Source organism: Emydura macquarii, unplaced genomic scaffold (genome assembly GCF_026122565.2).
Source record: "Emydura macquarii macquarii isolate MOO-44397 ecotype Brisbane River unplaced genomic scaffold, CSIRO-AGI_Emac_v2 contig_2308, whole genome shotgun sequence".
In the NCBI taxonomy this organism is placed as follows: Eukaryota; Metazoa; Chordata; order Testudines; family Chelidae; genus Emydura; species Emydura macquarii.
The window spans coordinates 771,375-797,058 of NW_027132445.1; the positions used below are offsets into that span (position 1 = coordinate 771,375).

The 25,684-nt window shown below is 37.9% G+C and overlaps 1 protein-coding gene across 2 annotated transcripts in view; it reads left to right on the top strand.

The window, feature by feature from the left end:
• PDE10A (phosphodiesterase 10A) overlaps positions 1 to 25,684 on the top strand; it is a 279,406-nt gene that overhangs the window by 236,808 nt on the left and 16,914 nt on the right. For both annotated transcript variants that reach the window (XM_067560784.1, XM_067560785.1), the window contains 8 exons: positions 2,413 to 2,464; positions 6,113 to 6,255; positions 8,538 to 8,630; positions 9,234 to 9,420; positions 10,891 to 11,033; positions 12,637 to 12,720; positions 15,607 to 15,757; positions 21,282 to 21,437. In XM_067560784.1, the coding sequence (XP_067416885.1) occupies positions 2,413 to 2,464; positions 6,113 to 6,255; positions 8,538 to 8,630; positions 9,234 to 9,420; positions 10,891 to 11,033; positions 12,637 to 12,720; positions 15,607 to 15,757; positions 21,282 to 21,437 (1,009 nt within the window). The remainder of the gene's footprint in view (positions 1 to 2,412; positions 2,465 to 6,112; positions 6,256 to 8,537; positions 8,631 to 9,233; positions 9,421 to 10,890; positions 11,034 to 12,636; positions 12,721 to 15,606; positions 15,758 to 21,281; positions 21,438 to 25,684) is intronic.

A 25,684-nucleotide genomic window follows, 5' to 3' on the forward strand; every position in this document is an offset into this window, starting at 1 on the left:
CACATCCCTTGCTAGCTGCAATTCCAGTTGTGCTTTGGCCTTCCTGATTTCATTCCTGCATGTTCGAGCAGTATTTTTATAATCCTCCCTAGTCATCTGACCAAGCTTCCACTTCTTGTAAGCTTCTTTTTTGTGTTTAAGCTCACCAAAGACTTTGTTAAGCCAAGGTGGGCACCTACCATATTTGCTATTCTTTCTGCACATCAGGATGGTTTGTTCCTGTGCCCTCAATAAAGTTTCTTTAAAATACAGCCAGCTCTCTTGGGTTACTTTCCCCCTCATATTAGCCTCCCAAGGGATCCTGCCCATCAGCTCCCTGAGGGAGTCAAAGTCTGCTTTTCTGAAGTCCATGGTCCGTATCCTGCTGTTCTTTCTTCCTTTTGTCTGGATCTTGAACTCAACCATCTCATGGTCTCTGCTGCCTAGGTTGCCACCCACTTCTACTTCCCCTACCAAATCTTCCCTGTTTGTGAGCAGCGAGTCAAGAGGAGCACGGCCCCTAGTTGGTTGCTCCAGCACTTGCACCAGGAAGTTGTCCACAACACTCTCCAAAAACTTCCTGGATTGTCTGTGCTTTGCTGTATTGCTCTTCCAGCAGATGTCAGGGTGATTGAAGTCCTCCAAGAGAACCAGGTCCTGTGAACTGGAAACTTCCCCTAGTTGGCTGAAGAAAGACTCATCTACCTCGTCCTCCTGGTCTGGTGGTCTATAATAGACACCCACCACGACATCACCCTTATTGTTCTTGCTTCTAAGCTTAACCCAGAGACTCTCAACTGGTTTATCTCCAGTTTCATTCTGGAGCTCAGAGCAATCATAGTGCTCTCTTACACACAGTGCAACTCCTCCAGCCCCTGCCTGTCCTTCCTGAACAGCTTATACCCATCCATGACAGTGCTCCAGTTGTGAGAGTTACCCTCCCTAGCCAGCACCATCCATTTCTGCACTGCCAGTCCATAAGGCCCCCATTGGTTCAGGTATCTTGCACTGTTGTGGCCACACCCACCCAGGCAGACTTCGTGCCACTAGGAAGTCTGTACTGGCAGAATCTGCTGTAAGACTCTGCACCAATCAAGCCCTGCCTGTTTTAGGATTAGGTGGCCTGTTACATCTGACAGATTATTTTAATGTTATATGCAGTGTACTTGAAGCTGTGTCAGTGTCAGGATATTAGAGAGACAAGGTGGGTGAGGTAATATCTTTTAATGGACCAACTTCTGTTGGTGAAGAAGAGCTCAGTATGGCTTGAAAGCTTGTCTCTCTCACCAACAGAAAGTGGTCCAATAAAAGATATTACTTCACCCATCTTATCTCACTAGATTACCTTAAAATGTTCTAAAAGCACTTGTTGCTTTAATATTTTAATATTTTAAATAATAGTTAATATTTTAATGCTTGAAATTTTATAGGTAAAAGAATGTTTCATCATGTCAGTGATTAGGATGATCACTATCTGCAGAAAAATATATTTCACCCACAAAACTAGGAACTCATTTAATGACAACTGTCCATGTTGCTGCAGGTGAAAGGCTTGCACTAGCAATAAAATAATATGGTTTGCCTTGAAAAATGGTCTGTACCTTTATTTTATAGAACGTAGGTTTCCAATTCATTGAGCAAATAGTTGACATGCAGTGTTACCAGGATGTTTTCTGTAAGGTTTTAGAATGGGTATAGAATACAAATGCTCAAATTACATGCAGTCACTGGAAACACAAAATTAATTTATTATATATTTCCTTCCCACTGGACCCAACACAAAAGGGAGCTGTATTTGTGTAAGGGACAACATCTTTTTCTGTCAGTTAGGAATGTTGTAATCCAAGGGTTATTAAATCTGGGTATGTGGAAGATTTAGGCTTCTTTTACTAATAAGTTTGACCTTTATCTTTCAATACTTTTGACTGTCCTTGGACAGTCTCAGTTTCATTGTGAGAGTGAGATATCAGTTCTTCTTTCTTTGTAACCCCAAGGTCACCTGCTACACCTGGGTTAATAAAGAACATTCATTTAAATGTTTTCTAGGTTGTTGCCTCCATAGCATTATTAAAAGTGGTTTAGTATGACATTAATTTTGACAGGTAACCTGATTCAGAAACCTAATGAAATATATTTGGAAGTATTTAAATAATGCATTTTTAAAGCATTTTATCAAGGAAAAAAGTGTGTGTGTGTGTGTGTGTGTATATAAGTGTGTTCAAGTGTAAAAAGAACATTCATTATGAAAGACAGTAAAGCTCTGAAGCATGTGCTGAAGTGTTTTGTTGAATAGGGGCCTGAATCAACATATGGTAGGCTCTCTCTTTTATTTTTATTTATTTATTGTAACAGAGTTGTGTGTTTATCTAAAGGGAACTAAAACTTGAAATCTGCCCAGAATCTTGTACTGATTTTGTATGTCTTCTTCTACAGAACCTATTTTGATAATATAGTTGCAATAGATGCTCTACTTGAACATATAATGGTAAGCTCTCTTTTTTCCACCTTTAAATTCATATATCACATCTGTTAATCTTCCAATCTCCTTTTCATTGTAGTAAAGTGCAGCATTGTTGAACCATAGAAACTGTTTATAATGAATTAATATGATAAGCAATGCTGAGGATAGTCTGCAAGGAAATAGTAATAAGGGTCTCCTTGGTTTTGTTTATTGCAAAAACTTCATTTCACAGTTTCATAAGTACTAAATTATGAGGTCTCTGTGAATTAAATGTTGAGCTAGATAAATGGAATATTTGTGTATAGAAAGGCACCAGCTTTCCTTAGCATTTTTCAACTTGTTCCTCTGTTCTTTCTACTTTCAAATCACTGCACATTGCAATACATACCTCAAAAAACAAAAACAAAAAAACACACACACACACACAAAAAAAGCCCTTCAGATTGAAGAGCATTTTCTGTATGATGCCATGGGAAAATAACCAGCATTACCCATAAATAGTTTATCCAATGACAGGTGATATGTACAGAAGAGAGTTCTTACCCCCCAGTTAGGATATAAACTGATTTAAGTTCCTCAACTACCAAGTGGCACAGTCAGTCACAGAACATTATGGCAGCAATTAACACTCATTGCATAGTAATAACTAACAGATTATTTAGTCAATGGATTTCACTTTTTTTTGGTTCATAAACAGATCACAATTTTTTTGAATTTTTTCGTTTTTCAGAGTTATTCAGTGAACAATATCTGCAAATACATTTGTCTATATATTGTTTGCTAAGTGTTTGAAATGTGCGTGGTGGTGCTGGTTCATTTTGGACAACTATGTTGAATAGCATGGTTCTCTTCCCTGACTGAATGAGTGTAAATAAGAGTTAGTTTTCTGATGAGTGCTTGCATTTTTCACAGATTTAAAAATCATTATCCAGCAATATTCTCCAATGTTTGCCCTAATCTTATCAGTGAACTTTTTAGCGAGAATATTCACAGAAAGTAAACACGCCAACAGTGCAAACAATGTCAAAGCAAATTTGTTTAGAAATTTGAATCAATATTCATGAGAAATATTTTGCAATCTTAGCCTAATTCTAGTTACTACACAGACAAGAATTGCTCTCTTCAATGCACAAGAAACATTCCTCAGTTTCAGCAGCTTTGTCTATTTGTATTTGCACAAATTACTTCACAACATTGTTTAATATTTAAAAGAACTGTGGTAACATTATACACAGAATTTAATGATAGATAATGATATTCTCTGTGAACAGTCACCAAGTGGAACACACACATGGCAAAGCAATATGTTTATTCTTTCATCTTCCTTCCCAACACCTGCTCTCTCAGCATTCTGCTGTACAACCTGCATGCATGCTTCACATTCAACTTCCTTTGTAATCTGTGCCATTTGGCTTCTTCTGGGTCTAGTAGAAAGAGAAGGATGGATCTGCTAGTTTGTGCATCCACTGCAGTTCTACTGGAATTGTCTCTACCAATTGTATCATTTCTGTGTCTCACCATATCTCCTAGAGAGAGGAAACAGCAAGAGTCAATCTCATCTCCGCAGTCCATTTCCTGGAGATTATAATGCAAGGTTTTGGTGATCCCGATGGTTCTTGCACTAATAATAGTAGCATTTCTCTGCTTTTGTCTTTTTATCTTTTTCTTTCTTATTTGAACTCTGTAGTGAATTTAGTGCAGGTGAAAGTGCCTAAAGGTGCCTGCACTTTCACCTGCCTGCTCTCTCCCTCCCTCCCCCGCCCCTCCCCCCCCACACATACACACACACACACACAGCATATTTCACAAAATGTATGAGCACAGATGTAGAGTTCTTAAAATCGGAGATTAAGATCTGGCCCCTTTGTCTGCTGTAAATGAACTTATCTAGGAGTATTCTTCAAATTGGCAAAGGACATGAGAGCAAAAAAGAATCAGGTGTGTTTGTGTTTTGTCCAGCTGAAATCATCAGGATTAGAGCATTCAATTTTGGGGCTATCTCCTAAAGTCCAGTTTGGATTTTACTTTGTGCATCCTTTTAAAAATCTGTTTGGGATCATTACTGAAGGATTTCACGTGTGTGTGTGTGTGTGTGTGTGTGTGTGTGTGATGGAGAAGCATGAAGCTTTGTATACGCAAACCTTTATATTATTATATAAGGAGATGGCACACCCGCTGTACACCAGCTTTTATGATCTGTATTATCAAATGTTAGAATATAATTTATTTAATATATACGGTAGCATTAAATCCTGTGACTTCACAACAAAATGACTATTATGTTACACAATACCTTTGAAAAATATTATACTACATAAAGCCTTCTTTTACTTCAGATGGAATCATACATTTGGATAGTCTCTGTACATTTCTGTCTCTCCTTTTTATAGTTGCTGCAAACTAATTTTCTGAAAATTGACCCCACAGACTAGCGTGTGGGAAGTGTTTAACCTGTTCTCATTTGAAGTGAGAGGTGGAATTCAGAGATCAGATTTTTGCTCTGTTCTTAGATCATACTGTTGGGTCTAGATATTTCAGAACTCTTAGAAAAGGATGTGCATTGTGTACTTGAGTCAACCAAACATACTTTGGACTTTATGTATAAAGTTATTTTTCAGAGTTTCTGCAATTGGGAAGTTAGATGTATTTGGGGCCCTTATGAGCTCAAATATCATATACACTAGAGGGATTGTGTATCATATAATCAAGAGTAAAATCTTAATCCCAGAATTTTCTTGCTCTTGAATAATAGAGAAATAACCCAGATTAGCATTTTAGGAGTTAAATATATTATGATTTTCAAACAACAAATAGTTAGCTGGCTTATTTTTTAAAATGTGGAGCATTTACATTTTGAGAAGATGTGCTGAACCCCAAAGGGTTTGAAGTCTCTCTGTCTTTGGGGCAAGGATTGTCATTTATTATATGCCTGTACAGTGCCTAACACAATGGGGTCCCAACTTGACTGAGGCATCTAAATGCTACCGCAATACAATAAATGCTATTCATGATAAATGACAAATAAACTAAAAGATGTAAGAAAGCAAAGTTGTGTCTTGCTTATTTTATAAAAAAAAAAGGGGGACAGAAATGTCAGACAAATCTTATCAAGCTCTAATTTTAAAGTAGGATACGATGATGCTTCTCTCTTTGGCCTCAAAGCCTATTTTGATAGTTGCATCTAGCTGTAGTGACTGGTCAGTCCACATTTCCGTTCGGAACAGTATTTATTTACAGTTTTAGAAGTCATAAAGCCCATAAAAATTTTTCATACTGTTGAATCTTCAGATATGTTAAAATAATGGAAAGAAAATTGTTTTTAAAAGTAGGTGAAAGAGGGTCAGCCACAAATACCCCTCTTCAATGGGAGAGCTATTTTTCTCCTTCTACATGACCCACTGAAGCATCTAAAAAACCCTGAAATTTTAAAATTTAAATGTTAAAATTTTAAGTGATAGCTTCATTTAAATAAAATATTGTATGAAACAAAAACATTTGTATGTGTTAAGTTGTAATCTAAATTGTTGTGGTTAAGGAAACTTCTAGAAAATATTCTCTGTAAAAGCTGGTAGAACTTTCACATTAGAAGGGTTTACCCTCATTAATAGATTAATGAGTAAAGTCCACCTGAGCCTCATGATGATTAATCCTAGTTTTGTTCTCTGTCTGTAGATATATGCAAAAAACCTGGTGAATGCAGACCGCTGTGCACTCTTCCAGGTTGATCACAAGAACAAGGAGCTGTATTCAGACCTTTTTGATATTGGAGAGGAGAAGGAAGGGAAACCTGTCTTCAAGAAGACCAAAGAAATAAGGTAAGAACAGCAGAAGAATGCAATTTAATCCTAACTAGTGATGTGCAGGTATTTTGTTACCCAGTGTCTGTGCCTACTTGCAGGTGCCTACCCTGACAATACTTGTCATACTGTGATATCATTCCCACCAGGACCCGCCTCCAGAAGGTAGTACTTCTGGGAATGACATTGCAGTGCCATCGAAACAACGTCTCTGAAGCTATAACGTCACTCCTGGAAATGCCGTCTTCCGGAGGCGGTCCTTTTGGAAATCATGTTGGAAAAAAACACAGGTGCTCCAAGGTAGGTAAAGGAGCAGGTGTTAAATTAAACCCCTTATTTACAGTTCTACACTGGCGTTCCCAAGTTCAGTCTAAATGTGAGATGTTCTCTGACACTCATCCAAACGAGGGAAATGATAGTGGGTAATTCTGAACCAGGCATTGCCAGTAACTGGTCTGATCTAATCAATCCTTTTAAGGTGGGCAATCCATTTACTCTTAGTTTAGTTTCTTCTTGCCTCACCGGATGTGATGAATCGGGGACTTCATTCTCACTTGAATAGTTGGGATTTTAAAGAGCACTTGAATTGGTCAATTCTAAGCTTTGCACAGGCATGGAAGGGTTACACAAGGTTCTATGAATATTGTTAAAACGGATGCATCATCTGCCTGGTACAGATTGCCTCATTAGTGTGTAAATTTTACACATACCCCCATCCTTAGTGAAAAAACCAGCCAGAATAACCAGATAATTTTTAAATACTTCAATTTTAGTAGAGAATGCTTATTTATATAGTGCCTTTCATCCCGGAAAATCCCTAATGGAGATAAATTGAGATTTTTTAAAGCAGGGCATGGGATTTGATCCACATCTTTTTATAGTCAGTGAAAATCGTGTGACTAAATCCCATGCGTTACTTCAGAACTTTTCAAACATAAAATACACACACATGGCTCTTCACTCAGCAGACATATTCTAAAATGGTTTATTCAGTTGTTTCTTCAAGGTTATGGACCAGTATTAGATATGGTTCAGAAGGGAATGTAAGTCAGATTCCCTTAGTCTCAATGGAACTCCCTTAGGCTGATGTTTACTTTTTTTTTACTACGTTGTGTACCTGAGTGTAAGTGAGTCTACGCTGGTGCAATTTACATACCGAGGAGCAAGAAGATGGTGTAAATTAAAGAAGGGAGGGCCTATTTACACTTTCTTACACCCTCCTGATAATGGATTTTCTTGTTTACAGTCTTCTCATCTATCTCCTCAGTGTGAGAATTACATAAATTTTTACTTTGAGTGTAGGGAGTCTGTGAGGCAAATTCAGGAGTGATGTATAAGGGGAGAGGAATGTAACATACACATTTGTTAGAGGGTGAGAATCTGTCTGACGGAGTCTGTATTGGGATAATGCTGTAACTGGAGTATATATTGTGGGGGTAGGCAAAAGTATGGTAGCGTATGGTATGGTAGCATACACCAACTTAAACTTCTTGACATAGTGAGTAAAATTCTGGCCCCAGTGGAGTCAGGCTTTTACCCATTTAGACTAACATCTGAGTGTGATCCACCTTTGAGTGTCTGTTTATTCTCATCCATGCCTCCTTTGGATTATAGAAGCCAGAAGTGTTTTATTGTTGAAGAATGGTCAAAATTATTTTGTTGTAATAATATTGACTGCAAGATTTGTATGAATCAACCTCAATATGCTTCATGTATATGATTTCATTGTGGAAGGTCTGCAAGTTTCAGTCACTACTAATGCATCTTAGCTTACTGTAAAATGAAATGTATCCATCCATTTTAAGGTCTGCGTGACCAAGTGCACATGAATTGCATCCTTGACATTTTCTCTTGACTTACTCCAAACTTATCCTCTGCCCAGAAACATATTACATGAGATTCATTCATAAACTAGTGGGGATATAAGAGATACAATTGGTGATTTGTAAAGTAAACTGGTGACTTGAACACCAAGTAATCAAACTGCACAAATGTAATTGCATGTTATGAACATGAATTAGAAATAACCTCTAATCTTATGGACAACGATCCCTTTTGAACCAAAACGGTTGTAGTATGGGACCTTTTTTTAGCTCTATATCCATATAAAATATTTTCAATAGCTATCTGCATTATTCATTTCAATTCCTTCTTGTCTTACAAGAATTGTATCCTTACAAACAATTAAATTAAACTGGGTTGGCTGAATGCACATTTGTATGTCCAGGGTAAACTTCAATGGAAAAATGTTTATTCAAACTGTTCACCTGCTGATTGATATGTCTCTTTTATATGTGCAGATTTTCTATTGAGAAAGGAATAGCAGGTCAGGTAGCAAGAACAGGTGAAGTCCTTAACATTCCTGATGCCTATGCAGATCCACGCTTTAACAGGTAAGACCTTCTTTAGTTACAACTAGGACAGGAAAAACAGCTAGCTTTTTACTTAACATTCCACTCAAATTTTAGGGATATTATCAATTGATTAGTACATTTTCATGGATAAGGTATCCTGATGAAGAGAGACAAACTTGAGATATTTATTTTCATAGTGTGCACCCTGATCTTGTGACTATATTTTATTAAAATGATTTTGATTCTGTTTTACCAAATAATTAAGGAAGGGTTAATTATTTTTTTCTAGTTGGAAGTTTGCACAGCTGGATGGACTACTGCTCGCTGCACCATTATTAACTTTAACTCAATCTGATTGGTTTAGAAAATAGGTATGCTTCAGTCACTTGAAGACCAGCTAAGTCATAAAAATAAAGTTTTAAAAACATTTTTGATATTTTTATGAATGAGCTGACTTGATTGGCTGAAGTGTCATTTCTTTAACTTTTAAATGTGGATTATAAGATTATAAAGCCTTTTCTAAAAATTGATGCATGCATGTATTTAAGTGTTAGATTAGTGAATCCTGTGTATATCTAAAATGACATTTCTAGGGAAGAAAGGATTGCCATTAATTGTTGTCCTTCTTTTTCTCTTCCCCAGAGAAGTTGACCTCTACACAGGCTACACAACCAGGAACATTCTGTGCATGCCTATTGTGAGTCGAGGAAGTGTAATAGGTGTTGTGCAGATGGTGAACAAAATAAGTGGAAGTGCCTTCTCTAAAACGGATGAGAACAACTTTAAAATGTTTGCTGTCTTTTGTGCTTTAGCCTTACACTGTGCTAATGTAAGTTGGATCCCCAAAAAGCCTCATATGAAGTGTAAAGAAAACACGTTTTCAGTTCTGTCAGCTATTAACATACAGAGTTTGGATCAGTTTAGGATTTTATCAATTCAGCTTCCTCTAAGAAATCATTAAAATCGATTCATAATTCTGTTTTGTTGAGCTATTGGGACATCAGTACTATGTTGATTCTTTCATGACAAGGATTCTTCTGAAATAATTGTGTAGTTGATATATCCGTTATATACAGCTAAAGTAAAACAATATACTCCAGTCAAAGTACATAGAGCACCTCTTAACTCTGTTCAGATATGGTGCATGGGCTTGATTCATTTGTACGGGTTCAGAGTATGTATTTTATGCAGTTAACTGAATGGTTGAGGGACCATACTCGAATACCTAATGTGGTGGGAGTATATCAAATACATTTGAGTGTATATTTACTTTAACATCCTGAGCTTTCCATGCATAGCTACCCATGCATCAAGGTGAGTGTTGATGCCATTATTTACGAGTCAGCTTTTTAAAAATACGATAACTGTTCATTTAGAAAGTGTAAACAATTGTACAATCATTACCATATAGGTATAAAAATGCAATATTGACCATTACAAAAGGGAACTTAACACATTTTATTGAAGAGAGATATTGTACAATGACATAGTCAGACCAGAGTCTCATTTACATGAAGGCCACTTTTACACTACTCTAGCAGTGTAAAGGGGAAGTAAATCATATTTACACCCATTTTAAGGCCTCTTTACATGACTAGAGTGGAGTAAAATGGCCTTAGTGTAAATCAGAATCAGGAAGTTCATGTATTGGGCATGGATCTACCATGTTGGAGGCATCTTCCTCCTGGGGATTTTCTTATAATGAAACATAAATCTCTTTATTAATTTACAAACCATGCCATGCCTATTACAGTTGAATTTGAGCTTTTTAATATATAATGAACTTATTTTTCCGTGGTGCTGGGTAGTAATTTCTCCACTCTCTACTGTGGAAAACGCTGTCCCTGGGGTGACAGTGCAAATACATTTCCTGAAAAACTAGGTGAGAGTTTGAAAATGTATAGAAAATACTGTTATTTAAATGAGCTCTTTTGGGTCAAATTGTGGCTTGGTTAGTGCAGTGGTGCAAAAGGATGCAGTGTGACTCTTTCCAGTTCTGCGCCTTCTACCCACACCACAGGCAGGAGCAAGGGCATTGGAGCAGGCTTTGCAGAGCTGCTACCTTTTTGGGTGTCCAGCTTTAGATACCTTAAAAGGAAAGGACCTGATTTTCAGGAGTACTGAATACCCACCATTATAAAGTCTGGCCCCTGTAAAATGTGTCCGGGCATCTAAAATAACTAGTCAGTTTTGCAAATGTAAACCTTTATTTTTAAGAATAAATGTTTGATCTTGAGAGAAACAGGCTTTATATTCTTAACTAAAATCCCATGTTCATGAATAACAATTGTCCTTTCAGATGTACCACAGAATTCGCCATTCGGAGTGTATTTACCGTGTAACAATGGAGAAGCTGTCCTATCACAGTGTTTGTACAGCAGAAGAGTGGCAAAATCTCATGCACTGCACACTCCCTACCCACATCTGCAAAGAAATTGAACTGTGAGTCTTTTATCATTTCAGCAACAGCTGTTGTAACCTGTCTTATACTCACAAAGTTAAATTTTCCATGTACAACAGAGGGTTTGTGGAAATCACTGTTATCAAAGAAACATCCTAAAACCATAGGGATTTATTTGCAACTGCCTTGTTACATCTGTACAAAGTAAGTGCAACACAGATGTAAAATGCTACCTAATCCAAATGACAGCATTTTGCATCAGTTTTGCACAGATGTGAATAATGGTACATTTTGCACAGCAACAGTATATCAAGCGCAAGGAAGGCAGATAAAAAGTTCTATTAATTAGACTTTATTTGCATGGGCTGTCTGCTGTCCTAATCCTACCAGTTTGAGTGTAGTGAATGAGCCTTCCAGGCTCAAAGTAAGGGAGACCTGACTTTCTAATCATGTAAAAAGTAAACCACAAAATTTATGCGCGTACAAAAGCTTAGTGATGCAAAGCGTTGAGCACTCTGGCTCCAATTCAGCAAAGCATGCATGCATATGCTTAAGTTTAACTAGGACTACTCATGATCAAAGTTAAACATGTACTTAAGTGCTTTGCTTGTTGGGAGCCAGAGTGCTCAGCAGTTTTCAGGATTAAGCTCTAATGTAGGATAGTTCTTTGCAGTATAATTTCTAATGCTTTGTTGAATGACCTCCTCAACAAAATGATTTTTACTTTTAAATATGACAGGCTTTCTTTTTTGAAACACAATCTCTCTTCCCCCCGCCCAGTTTTAGAATCTGAACACAGGTAACCATTTTCCAAACAATTCAGCTACCTTCAGATCTGACGCATTTGCTCTGCTGTTCAGCGTATCTCAGACACTCTACCATTTAGCTGGATTCAATGGGAAATAAAGAGAACACTGCAGCACAGCAGGTTCAATGAGAGGGGGTTAATTAATAACCGAAGGACAAACAGCTGTGCTATGCTGAATTTATGAACTTGATGAATGAATTTATGAATGTTGATATATGGGAAAAAAACTTTGACTAATGAAGCATAAAAATACAGTATTAAATCCTTAAATTTTGACGTTTTTATTTAGTTTCTATTAAATAGTAACAGCTAATTTTTTTCCCTACAAAAATTAAACCTATAGGAAATTGTATCTAGTTCTCGAAATAAATAATTGATTTCAATCAGCCCTGAAAATGCTGATGAATTTCTCATTATACATGAGCCATACTTCCAGCTTTTTGAGGGGAAGGATTAATTTGCGTTTGAATACTTTAAATGACTTTATAACTCCCCTCATTATCCTAATCCAACAAAAAAGATTCTGGCGAACTAGCTGATGCATTCTTTTAACAATATAGTTCCTTAAAACGGGGAAGAGGTGGATGTTACTATTAAGCAACGAGGGCCAGGTCCTTAGCTGATGTACATTTCCATAGCTCCATCGAAGTCAATGGAACTATACTAACTTACACCAGCTGAGGATTTGGTCCACGGCGTCATTTTAGTGTGCATGTTCAGAAACAAATCTATACTGTCAGGTGAGTATGTTGTCTAGTAGTTTTTAGCCACATTTTAAGAAGAATTAAAGGATATTTGCCACTGCTGCTGCTGAACTTAAATATTCTTTACATCAGATACCACTTTGATATCGGTCCCTTTGAGGATGTCTGGCCAGCCATTTTTGTCTACATGGTCCACCAGTCCTGTGGGGCAACCTGGTATGAATTACAAGTATTTTATGTCACTATTATTTTGGTTCTGTGAATATTATTATTATTTTATTTTTCTTTTACTGAATGTTGCAGTCAAACTCCTCCAATGCTTGGATTTTTTTAGCAACATACTATGCCTTGTCTGCACAGGAATCTAGTAAGCAAACTGGATTTCCAGGCCCAGTTTTTGTTCCTCGACTGGTAAGGGCTGGGGATGTTGTGGCGTCAGCGAGTACTGTTCCAAATGAGGGAACTCTTCCCATTGAACAATGGCCTTTTGAGCAGCACTGCTTAGTTCAGAGTGGAGTTGCAGCTGCTGCTCCTCGAACTGAAGGCTGATAGCAGCATTACAGGACCTCTCAGTAGTAAAATAGTCCTAAGGCCCATCTACACAGGATTTCAAATATAGCTGCTGTGTTAGTTTAAAACATGATTTAAATAGTGTCTAAAAAGATGTTCTCGATTAGGACCTTCCTTAGCATTCAACAGCAGCAGATAAGAACAGAAAACTTCAATGGCTCTCTGGCCCCATTCCTAACCTACTCATAATCTGCTCCCTTCTGTCTCTGCCTCCATGCTGCTAAGTGGATTAGCAATAAATATGGCACCCTATTGCACAGCAAAATCATTTTGTTTCTAATGTTAGATGTCTTTGGATCCAAAGATAGGGGCTAAATTCCCTCCTAAATGGCTTCTATTCTAAGCCTTGTTTTCCAGAGGTTTTAAATTTGCTGTGAAAAAATTGCACCAAGTAGGAACTTTGCTTAGTGAGTCTCAGCCCACGGATACTTTTTTAAAAATAAATAAATATGAGAAAAAGTATTTTAAAGGAACACTGTGAAGATTGGGAGGCCTGGAACTGAACCTCCTTCAACCAGCCAAATATATTTATCTTTTTGAAACTTCTTCTATTGTTTTTTAAATGTATAGATAGAGAAAAAAAGCTGCTTATCCCTCCAAAACAAAGTATGCAGTTGTCTTAACGTTGCATTTGGATTCTGAATGCGTTGAGGGCTAGAATGATACCATTCGGCACAGTCCTGTGTCAGGGTAGTGTGTAGCTGTACTGTCCATGGAAGGGGGAGTGTGGTGAAAGAGCTATGACTCACAGTGGCAATACCTTGCTTGCTCCCAGCGAGAAGTAATACTGCTGCCCTCATTTGACTTCTAACGGGAGCACAGCAGTTGAGGGAATATTATATATCATAGGCTGAGGTATCCTGTCTTGGTGATTTTGCCTTTGATGGCGATTTGTCCTTTAGTATTTTCCGAAAGTAGGTAGGCATAGACAGGTATTTGAACAGAATGGAAGTGATCATTGTAATATATATATTCTGGGGAATATCCTATTTCAAACAATATTTTTAACAAATGTTTGAAAATGTCTGACTGAAACCTTTAGAATTTAAAAAAGAGAAGAAAAAAATACTAAAGATTCTGTGAAAGACAGTACACCTCCATTTTTTTCTGATGCAAGGCTAAAATTCTGTAAACGGTGTGATAGTAAATAATAAGCATGCTCAGCATGCGAACATAAGAATATGTTTTTCTGTCTCAATAGCGTCTTGTAGTAAATGTGTTTACATATTTACATGATAGATCAGAGCCATGCAGCTCTGTTTTTTCAGACCACATACACTGTAAAACCAGGACATTAATACTGCTATTGTATAAAATAGCAACAAATCCAGAGAGAACTCACCCAGATAAGGTCTAAGCCTTATTAATTTACACTAACCGAAAGCAAGGGCTTTATGGTTAAAGGGTCCTCTTCATCCTTAACTTATCATGTTAAACTGTAGTACTGCAGAACTCACCATGTGGTTGGTAATCATACATATGACATACACTGCAGTACCCAGGCATTTAAAGTAGAGTGAAGGATGGTGTCTGAAATGTAACCATTAATGAGGAACTATTAATATATAATAAAAGTTTTAATTAATCTTTGAGTGCTGACCCCTTTGTGTATTCCACACACACACGTGTACCCACAAATAAAATATACATAGGGACCACACATCTCGAAGAACCTCCAGTTACAATAAGTAACCTCCAGTTTTAGAGACACAAGGTATAGTATAGTAACCAACTAATGTAATGTATAAGAAATTACCATGCTACAGAACTAAAAAAAACCCTCAGTTTCAAAGAAACTGCGATAATAGGTAGGAAAGATGGTCAGTTTGAAAGAACACTGAATTAGAACTCAGGAGATTTGGATTTAATTCGAAACTCAAACAGACTTCCTGTGTGACCTTAGACAGGTCACATAGGGGCTTTTGACATTTTTACCTTTAAACCATTCTGTGCCTAAGTTTCCACTGTGTAACAATGGGGATACTGCTTCCTGCAGTAGGAGTGTTATATGGATAAAATCCATTAATGATTGTGAGGCACTCAGACACTTTTGTGACAAGGGCCACATAAATGCACTGACAGTCAGAAACAGCAAGATTGGTAGATATTCTTAATGATCATCAGCACATAATACTGGTTTAGCAATCCTTTTTATTACTACTCCCACCTCCAATTTCTTTTGACCACCAGTCTATTTTAGGCACACATGGTAGGTAAGCAGGCTTAGAGATAGGTTCCTTTAAATAAAATAGCCCCTCAAACTCTATGTATTGAGACACGGATTATTATATTCAGAGGACGTCAGTTATGTTTAAAGTAACCAAATAAAATCGCCAGTGAGACTATTTCTCGGCCATCATTATTCTCTATGACTATTCGAATCTAAATGTTTCAGAATTCTAACAAAGGATCTTAGTAAAGGAACAAATTAATATTTTTTTAATAAAAAATGGGTTATTTCTGGGTGAATTAAAATTACTGTCATTTTTTTCCATTCTGTTTCTTCTCTCTCACCAATTTTTTTCTTTGAAGCTTTGAAATTGAAAAACTATGTCGTTTTACTATGTCTGTAAAGAAGAACTATCGCCGTGTGCCCTATCACAACTGGAAGCATGCGATTACAGTTGCACATTGCATGTATGCCATACTTCAGAACAACCAAGGGCTTTTCACAGACCTGGAGGTAAGCATGCAGACCATAGTACAATCATGAAATCTCATAACTCAGACAGCAATGTTCTTCTGAGCTAGGATAGGAGGTGTAAATTGCCAAGAAATACATACAGTATCTTTTTTCTAATATTGTTTTGCTTGGAGTTTTTCTGTAAACTTATTCTGTGCAGGCTTCTCCATAAAATTTGTCCTTTATACACCCACAGTGGTGTGCTCAAGGTGGCACTCTCCCAGATGGTGATTGCCATGAAAAAGTCAGTATTTATCCATATTTACTAGACAGTGTTGTCAGCAATGTTGCAACTATTCTAAATACATTAAATTATGTGATATCTCTGGTACCACTATTTGATAATTGTGTGTAAATACTGACTTTTTAATGACAAACTCTGTAAAAGAAAAAAAACCTCTATTCTTTTAAAGCAAAAGAGATTCTTTATCTAAGTTAAAGCTTGCTTTCTGTATAATTCAGACATAGGTCAGAATGGATAAAATTACCATCATGACACGTACAATCATGAAGAATGATCTTTAAGGCAACTAAAATTAGAATTGTTACACAGCATGATGATGGTTATTCAGAATTTTAACACTGGGCAAGAAATAATTTCTGGATCTGAAATAACGAAATATTTTTACTGCAGCAGTTGATTTAGATGGAGTTCATGCAATACATTTTGAAACCCTGTATTTCTTAAATTGGGAGGTCTTCCAACATCAAGACAGAAGTTCTAGGGTTCAAATTTTACAAGTATGGGTTGGTTGGTGTGGGGATTTGTTGGGCGGGGGGGGGCAGTTGCTTTTGTTTTTTTTTCCGATGATGTAATATAAATCTCTTTTTTTCAACCTCTCAGAACTTTGACAAAAATAATTTGGTTTTACTCAGAGAGAGGTTCTTTGCCCAAAATATAACATTCCATTTGGGTGGTATGTCAATTAACAATGTAAAAAGAAAAACTGCAGCCAAATTAGGGGCCTCTTGTTCTCTGTGCATGCAAAATTGTCATTTGAAGTCAGTGTAAAGCTTAATACTTTTTCTGCACAAATTTCACTATAAAATGCAGTGGTATTTCACAAAGAATTGTGTCTTCTCCTGCTTCAGAGGATCATAGGATTGGAAAGGACCCCCTGGGTCATTGGGTACAGTCCCCTGCTATCATAGGCAACTCAGTCATATAATTCCATTAATAATTAATTAATAATTCCATTAAACTCAATCTTAAATCCAGTTATCTTTCCCCCACTTCTGCTACTGGGAGGCTGTTCCGGAATCTCACTCCTCTGATGGTTAGACACAGTCTTCTGATTTCCAGCCTAAATTTATTTGTGGCCATTTTATACCCATTTGTTCTTGTGCCAATATTGTCCTTTAGTTTAAATAGTTCTTCTCCCTCCCTGGTGGTTACCCCCTAGATGTATTTATTGAGAGAAATCTCATTCCCTCTCAGCCTTCATTTTGCTAAACTAAACAAGCCAAAGTCTTTTAGTCTCCTCTCTTAAGATGGACTCTCCATTCCTCTTATCATCCTATTAGTCCTTCTCTGCACCTGTTCCAGTTTAAGTTAATCTTTCTTCAGAGTGGGAAATCAGTACTGTACACAGTATTCCAAATGAGGTCTTACCAGTGTCTTGTACAGTGGCATTAATACTTCCCTATCTCTACCGGATAATTCTCCTGGGAGAGGTACAGATGGTAGATTTCAGTTTCTTTCCCTCCATGATTTAACTATTCCACCTTTTGAAGACATTTCTTTGTTGGAGAGAACCAGACCCTGCTGTCAGATATCAGCAGGTGCAAACTTATGTATTTTGGTCCCATCAAGCATAGAGATGGAAATAACCTTGAGAAAGTTATTTTGGAAGGAATGGTGGCAGATCATTATAGTAGGAGACGACGAAAAAGGAGGTGGATAGATGGTGTGCAGCAGATTCCTGGGAGGTCAGTGTCTGAGTGCTCGAAGCTAGCAATGGATCAAGAAGGCTTCCAAAAATTCTGCTATGATGTCATTAATGTTTAGACATGAATAAATGGATTTTACTTATTTCTATTAGAAATACCTTGCCTAGTACATCCTAGGATCGCCTTTGCCTTTTTCATGGCCACATCACATTGGTGGCTCACAGTCATTGTGCAGTTACGAATACACTCAGGTATTTCTCCTCATCTTTTGTTTTCAGCTGATGACTCCACAGTTTAGAACAGAAATTTTTGTTATTAGTCATTAAGTGCATGAATTTGCACTGTTACTATAGTCCTCAAGGTCATCCAGTTCTTCCTGTATAATAATCCATTCCTCCTTCAATGCCTCCCAACTTTGTGTCATCAGCAAATTTTATCAGTACGTTTCTACTTTTTTTTGTGCAAAGGTCATTAATGAAAATATTAAATAAGTTCTGTCCCAAGAGCAGTCCTTGAGAAACTCCACTAGGAACCTCCCTTCAGCTCGATAGTTCTTCTTTTGGCCAACGTGTTATCTCTTTAGCCAGTTCCTTACTCACCTTACAATTCTTGTACTAATCCCCATTTTCTGCAGTTTAACTAATGATTTCCCATGTATACCTTGTCAATTGCTTTACTGAGCTCCAGATAGATTCCATCTACTGCATTTCCATGTCTAAGATATAAGTTATCTTATCAAAGAAAGATATCAGTTTAGCTTGGCAAGACCTACCTTTGGTAAACCCATGTTGCATTTTATCCCATTTTTCTTTTACCTCCACATCTTTAATTATTTTTTCCTTCAAAATTTGTTCTAAAACCTTGCATACTATTGAGGTCATATTAATGGGTCTGCAGTTGTCCAGATCACTCTTTTCCCTTTCTAAAATATATAGGCACTAGATTTGCTGTTCTCCAGTCATATGATACCACCTCCGATTGGACAGATTTATTAAAAATCCATCCTACCAGACATAAAATGTTATGTGCCAATCCTTTCAATATTCTGGGATGGAGATTAACTAGTCGTCAGAACATGAACATATGAAGCCATTTGAGTTTTACTGCATCCTTACATATGGCCATTTCCATTTCTGTTTACTCAGACCCATTCACCACCTGCCTTTGCCCCCCATGTTCTACCTTGTCATCCTTACTGAAAATGGACGCAAATATTCATCTAGCTTTTGGGTCATATCTAGATTATCTTTAATCTCTACCTCCTCGTCACTGCAAAGTGGCTCCAGATATTTTCTTGTTCTCTTTTTATTTATATGGCGAAATAATCTTTTACTATTTGATTTAATTTCCTAGTAGCCTAGGAAATAAAGGGTTCAGAATATCCTCAATAGTTAGATTACATTCTATTCAGTGCACAGATTCTCTCATCCTCTGTGTTTGGAAAGCACCTAGCACATGTAATAATAACAATTGTCATTCCTCAAGACCCTTCTCAACTAGCCCTTCTTCAAGCCCCTCCCTTGTCTATATGTGTCCTTGTCTCCTTTCATGTTGCAGTTTATGATAGAAGGTAGTTACTAAAAAGACAAATGTAACAGCCTTTTGACTTTGGGGGATAGATCCTGACCAAGGGGTTTGGTCAGCCATCTTGATGGAAATGTGTGGTGAGGATTTTATCTTGAACCAGATATAGTTTATTAATTTTAGTTACTAGAAGTTGTTTGATCTTTTTTTTTTTTGTAACCATTTCTGGATTTAATCCTTATATTTGTACTGACTTAAAATTTATCTCTTTTGAATTAAGTAAGTTTGCTTTATTTTTACTCTGAACCAGTCCAGTGCAGTTTTTGACTTGAACTGTTTGATAACTCCAATTAAAGTAACAAACTATTGGATAATGACTCTTTAAAGGAGCAATGAACCTTAACATTCCTCTGATTGTTCCAGGACAGTGCTGGACATTTCAGATTACATGTTTTTGGGAAAATTCAGGACTGGGGTGAGTGTGGCATCACCTTACCAGTTGTTAACCAAGGCTGGTGGAGATCAGAGGAAGTCTGTGGTATTGCAGGCAGGCTCCAGGATCCAAAGCTATCGACCAGGGCTGCCCAACGCATAGACATAGAGCGCATAGTTTTTGCTGATTGTGGGTGTCCCAGGCAGACAGAGGCAGGAGGAAGGCATTGTGAGGCACTCAGGGTTACAGGATAAGCAGTGACATAACTCTTAACCAGTCTGGACTGCACCCCAGAACATGACACTAGTGTTCTAATTCAGATAAGAATTTTTATATTAAAATCCAATCAAATGCAATTTGTTTATATGGTAAAGAGAGAGCCTGCAATATAAAAATACAATTCACTGTACTATCATAGCACAACTTATACGAGGAAAATATTTTAAAACTAATTAGCTTCCTTGTTTTACCTTCCTGTAATTTAAGAACAGACTACCAATATTTTTTTTAATGCGATGATAATAAACAAAACATGGTTTGCTTGTAACGTTGTTGTTAAATCCCATTAAATAGACAGTGATCCTTTCCAGGCCACAGAATCTTTGAGCTGGATTCTCTCTGGTCTGCTAAATCCACTTTGCTCCACTCTAGTCCCAATTCTCTGCTGGCATAAGGTGGACCACTCCTAGTATAGCCGCTCCTAGCATAGCCGCTGCAGCTAGCTCCTCGTGCCTCCCCCTCTCCTGCATCCAGGCAGAGCTCAGGCTGGGTGTATAGAATGTAGCATTTTGTCTTCAGATGAAGTATAAATTTGTTGCTTCTCCTCACCCTCTCTTTGGACCATCACAGACACACATACCTATATATACACATCCATAAGTACATAACAATAATAGGCCTAGTTACCCTTCCTCTGGAATAAGTAAAGGTAGGAGCCTTGTGGAAACAGAATTCTTCAAAGTCCCCGTCCGGGAGTTTCTTCCATATCCTTCCATTTGGACCAGGGCTTGCGTGCTACAGAAGAAGCAGTAGGTTGACTCTTAGTAACTCTGTGCCCTGGCTCCTGGGCCTCATGCTGCTCTCCTGGACTTTGTGGGAACTTTCCTCCCATAGTTCTTTAATGAGGGGTTTCACTATCCAATTAATTCAGCCTCAGCCTGTATTTAATTGTTCAGTAAATTGATAAATGGGTACTGGGTGAAATGATGTATATTCCCTGATCTATTTCATCTTCAGACTCCTGGACCTCTAGAAACCCCTCAGTGCATCTGGGGACAAGTAACTGATAAACATGCACAAGAGAGAAGGTCAAGATCAGTTCAGGGATCTAATTAGAACAATTTGGCCAAATATGTTTACACCCTGTGTAACTTCTGTGATAAAACAGATCTTTCTCAGAAACGTGCTATAGTCTGTGCATCTGGTGGACAACTGCATAGAGCTTAGAATACTAAGAAAACATACTTTAAACAGAAAACGTGAAACAGTCTTACTAATAAAATGGAAAATTGAGAGTAGCAAAAATCAATTGCAAAACTGCTGTTTGGTTTCTTTTTAATTATATATTGTAATGTGACTGTACAATATTTAGAGAGATTAAAGTGAAACCTAGAGGCAGGGAAATAGATCTCTTCACTTTTTATATTTTCTTTCTGTTTGCCTCATACATTTCTTTAGCGGAAAGGTCTCCTAGTTGCATGCTTGTGTCATGACCTGGATCACAGGGGTTACAGCAACAGCTACCTTCAGAAATTTGATCACCCTCTGGCAGCTCTTTATTCCACCTCGACTATGGAACAACACCACTTCTCCCAGACAGTGGCCATCCTGCAGGTAGGATTACTGAATGCCCTAGAGTTTAAAATCATAGTAGTGAATGCAGTAAATTCAGCATTTCTTAATAGCTATTTTTTGGCATGTTTAATTTCATCACTAGATGTATAGTGCTAGTTTAGAAAATAAAAATATGTGAAAGGGATGTTGCCATGGTTTATTACAGCAAGCCTATATTCCAGTATTGTCAAACCCACGTGTTCAAAAATCAGGAGTCAGCGCTCCCTAACCCCAAATCTTGAGATTTCGATAAAACCCATGAGATTTTAAAAATATAAAATCTGGGGTTCTTTTTATTTGCTGTCTGGTTCCTGAGCCATTAAGATGCACTTGGGTAACATTTTGATGCTTTTTTTCTCCAGCCCTGAAGACTGGAAACGTAATTGTTTTTAAATGAAAACTGAGATTCCCATGTAATTGGGTGGTCCCAGCAGCTGATACTCCAAGAAAGAATAGGTCTGCACTGCAGTCTGAGGTGTGGTTGCAGCTCGGGTTGACTTACCCACGCTAGCTTTATCCACACTAGCATGATTAAAATCACAGGTAGATGCCATGGCATGGACTTCAGTATGGGCTGGCAATGCAAGTAGGCACCCCGGGTCCTTGGTGTGCTTGTCCAGCCTGCACTGAAGTCCGCACCGCCACACCTACACTGCTGTTTTTAGCCATGTTGGCACAGGTATGTCTACCCAAGATGTAATCACACCTCAGATTACAGTGTAGACAGACCCAGAGTGACCAAATATCAGACTTTTACGATTGATTGGCAACAGTGCTGCAATATTAGTTTGTCTTTATTTCAGTCTGTTTCAGAATGATAGCAATCTGCTGTAATAAATTCCTGAGATAATTAAATGTGTGGCTTTAAATGTGTCTGCATCCTTTCCCCATGAGCATGCATAATTTTTGGCATGCATGGAAAAATGTGCATAATAGTTTGATTGCTTTCATATGCTTTCTTGTTCTTCAGTGATTTTAAAATAATATTTAAATATTGAATTTTGCATGCCAATGAGTCCATAATATGAAGTAGTGTCTTTGTGTGTTAATACAAACCTACCACAGAGCATGCTAACTCATTTCGGGAAAGTTAAACATAGTGATAACACAAGTATTTTGTCAGTCATTAAAAATAAACTCACGTTGAATTGGAAAGAGAGAGACCTCTTAGCTACAAAAATAGCTCCCAGTCCATTACATATGACTTCTGTGCTCACTGCTTTTAATTTTGGTGTGCACATTCCCTATACACACCCTTGTCATGGTACTGTGTTTCCAACCCCTTAAGTTTTTTCTCTTCCTGGTCTTTCAGGAAGAACATATTTATTTTCTGAAATATCTTACCAACTTTTAGTAAAAACTCGTGTTCTGTACCACATTCATAAGTGCATCTTGCGATTCATATTTTTAGGAATTGTATACATGGAAGCCTTCATAGATTGGAAGCCTTAACTCTGAATGTTCCTTCATTTAAGAGGGTGTAAATGAGGCCCTCAGTGTTAGTATGGCATTAGATTTTTAGTATTTGTTTTTCAAATGAGTTTATATACAGGCAGCAAGAAATTCAGTCCTTTTAAGACTTCTTTGTGCCACTCTGGCAGTGCAATGCAAACTTAAATCAGGCTTTAATGGCCTATTTGGGGTTTCCCCGGCTTGGTGGAATCTCTGAGCGGCATTGATCCACAAAAGCTGCCCCTATGCTAGCCACATACTAGCCTTGGCACTGGCATTTGGCAGGGGAGGGAGGGTGGTGGTATTTGAGGAAATAGGACATGACCACGATGCTGCTGAGTAGGTTAAAGTCCTGGCAGCCAAAATGGTTGCTTGGGGTCACTGATGGCCAGTGTCATATAAAGCAGCCTTTAGGTTGCTCCGTTTTTACCAGGGGTTGGATGGCCCCAGGATCAGGGAACCTTCTTAGACTAGCACCAAGCAGAGCTAGCACCAAGCAGAGCACCAAGCAGAGCACCAAGCAGAGCTTAGACTAGCACCAAGCAGAGCCTTGGGTGTCAGCAGAATACATAGTAAAAATGTTTCATGAATTACAACTTTATAGCTACTTGTTTCAACCATCATCACCATAGGTTTATTGCCATACTTACTTTGTATAAATGTAGAGGATTCCGGTTACTAGTTGTAGCAGATCATGGAAGGAATCAAATCTCATCAGCAGGCATACATTTCAGTAGTGCTCAGCAGCATAAGTGGCATACCCAAAATGGCAGCTTCCATTAGTAGATAAGAAACCAACCAGTTCCTGTAGGTTAGTACTGGAAACCCTAAAACCCTGTGGTGTTGTGCCACTACGTAGTCTTAATAATAGAACATGGGGCATATTTTTGGTGATCATGCAGCAAGAGTAGGAAAAAAAGCAATGCCAAAAATGCAACCTAGGAGAACTGCTGTTAAACACTCTCTGGCACCGGAGTGCTGACGATGGATTAAAATGACTTTCCTGAAACATCCTGTATCATGACTTGGGACGTTGTCAAAGGACCATCAAGACACAAATGGATTGGCTTTTTCTTCATTATTCACAACAAATCTGTTTGTCCAAGCAAAAATATTGACAAACAAAGCTCACACTCCCGGTGATAAACAAAAACAAGCTTATTTGTACCCATAAGAAATTGTTTTAGAACGATTTATCCTTATGGAAAATGCTTGACAAAAGGCAGGGAGACTTTTGGTGAGGTTCTGCTCAAGTGGCAATGAAATGTTCAAGCACATCCAAGTTTAGTGTATTTTTAATAATGTTTTCTGTGTGTGAATGTATGCACCTTGATTTGGCTGGTTCATCCCTTTTTTTTGTCCCTGCTCCCTCTGGGCTTTAGCAAGACCCTTGATTAGCTGTTTCCAAAAGGAGAGAAACGTTGGATAGTGCAGCGTTTTCTAGCTATTGTGTAGCTTTCACCAGCAATCACCATTTCTGGATATTGTCCATTACATATGGTCTAAAACAGATCACCTTTTGTGTGCTGCGGCACACCTTGATACCTTTAATTATTTTGAGGCAAACCACCATATAGTCTCCAAATGAACTCATGAATATTCATGAGCTAATCCAGAATTCCTCAAGTAGTTTTTCAAAAAATTCCATGGCACACCTGCTCAGGCCTGACGGCACAGCAGTGTATTGCAGTGGCTCTCCAGTTGGGAAACACTGGTCTAAAACCGGTTGGGAAACTCTGCTCTAAAACACTGGTCTAAAAAATAGCAAAAATGGAAAGAACATGATCGTGGTAGGAAGCATGGCATGTTGCCAGTCTCTGTCGTGCAAGACGTTATTGTCTCTAGTCAGGGCCTCCAGATTGGGGGGGAAGGGTACACTTTACTGGGGCCCGGAGGCCCTGGGGGACAGTCCCAGGCTGCAACCCCCATTACCTCCATTAGGGGAGGGGGCTGTGTTAAAAGTTTGTCCTGAGCCTGAAAAAATTATGCTTAGGCCCTGTCTCTAGTTCATAAGTCAGTCAGCTCATTCTTAAACAAAGGTGCCTTTCCCTAAATATACACGTACGAAAGTACTGTAACTAACTTCATTTTTAAAGAGGAAATTGCATCTGTTAATGAATATTAATTACATTTCATTTACGGCACTTTAATCAAATTTCAATAACTTTATTACAGTAACTAGGTATTTCCTTCTCCATATTAAATATTGTGCATACACTATGCACTATTAAAACACTCCTGTTATCTTCAGGAAGAAGTCCTAAGCCAATTTGCTAGGCTAGCGGCCACTCAGTACTGTGGATCAGGTTGGGAATTCCAGGCTCCCAAGCCAGCAGTAGATGGGAGTGCTTTGTTAGAACTGTTGGGAAACTTTGTTAAAATGTGTATGCAAATCAGGTACTTATGCAGGCAAATACCCAGTTAGCCACACATCTGATGATGTGGGAGCCCAAATCTCTGGTTTGAACTGGCACATGTGGTATTTGTGTACATATGATAGACACGTGCACATTTGTTTCTAATTTTTTAAATTTGGCCCACAATGTAAATTCATTTGCAGATTCATGGGAAATGTAGAGTGCAGAAATAAATGGAGTGAAGATTTAAGATTCATAATACAGCTAATATGTTTGTTAATGACTATGGCTTGGGCTAATCACGGTATATACACTACAGCAAAAAGTAGAGCTTTTTGAACTGAGTATTGTGAGAGACAGTGTTTAAAGCATGCACGTGTTTGAGTCCCAAACGCCGATCAGCAGTTCAATCATAGCAACATCTCCATGTTGATCTCT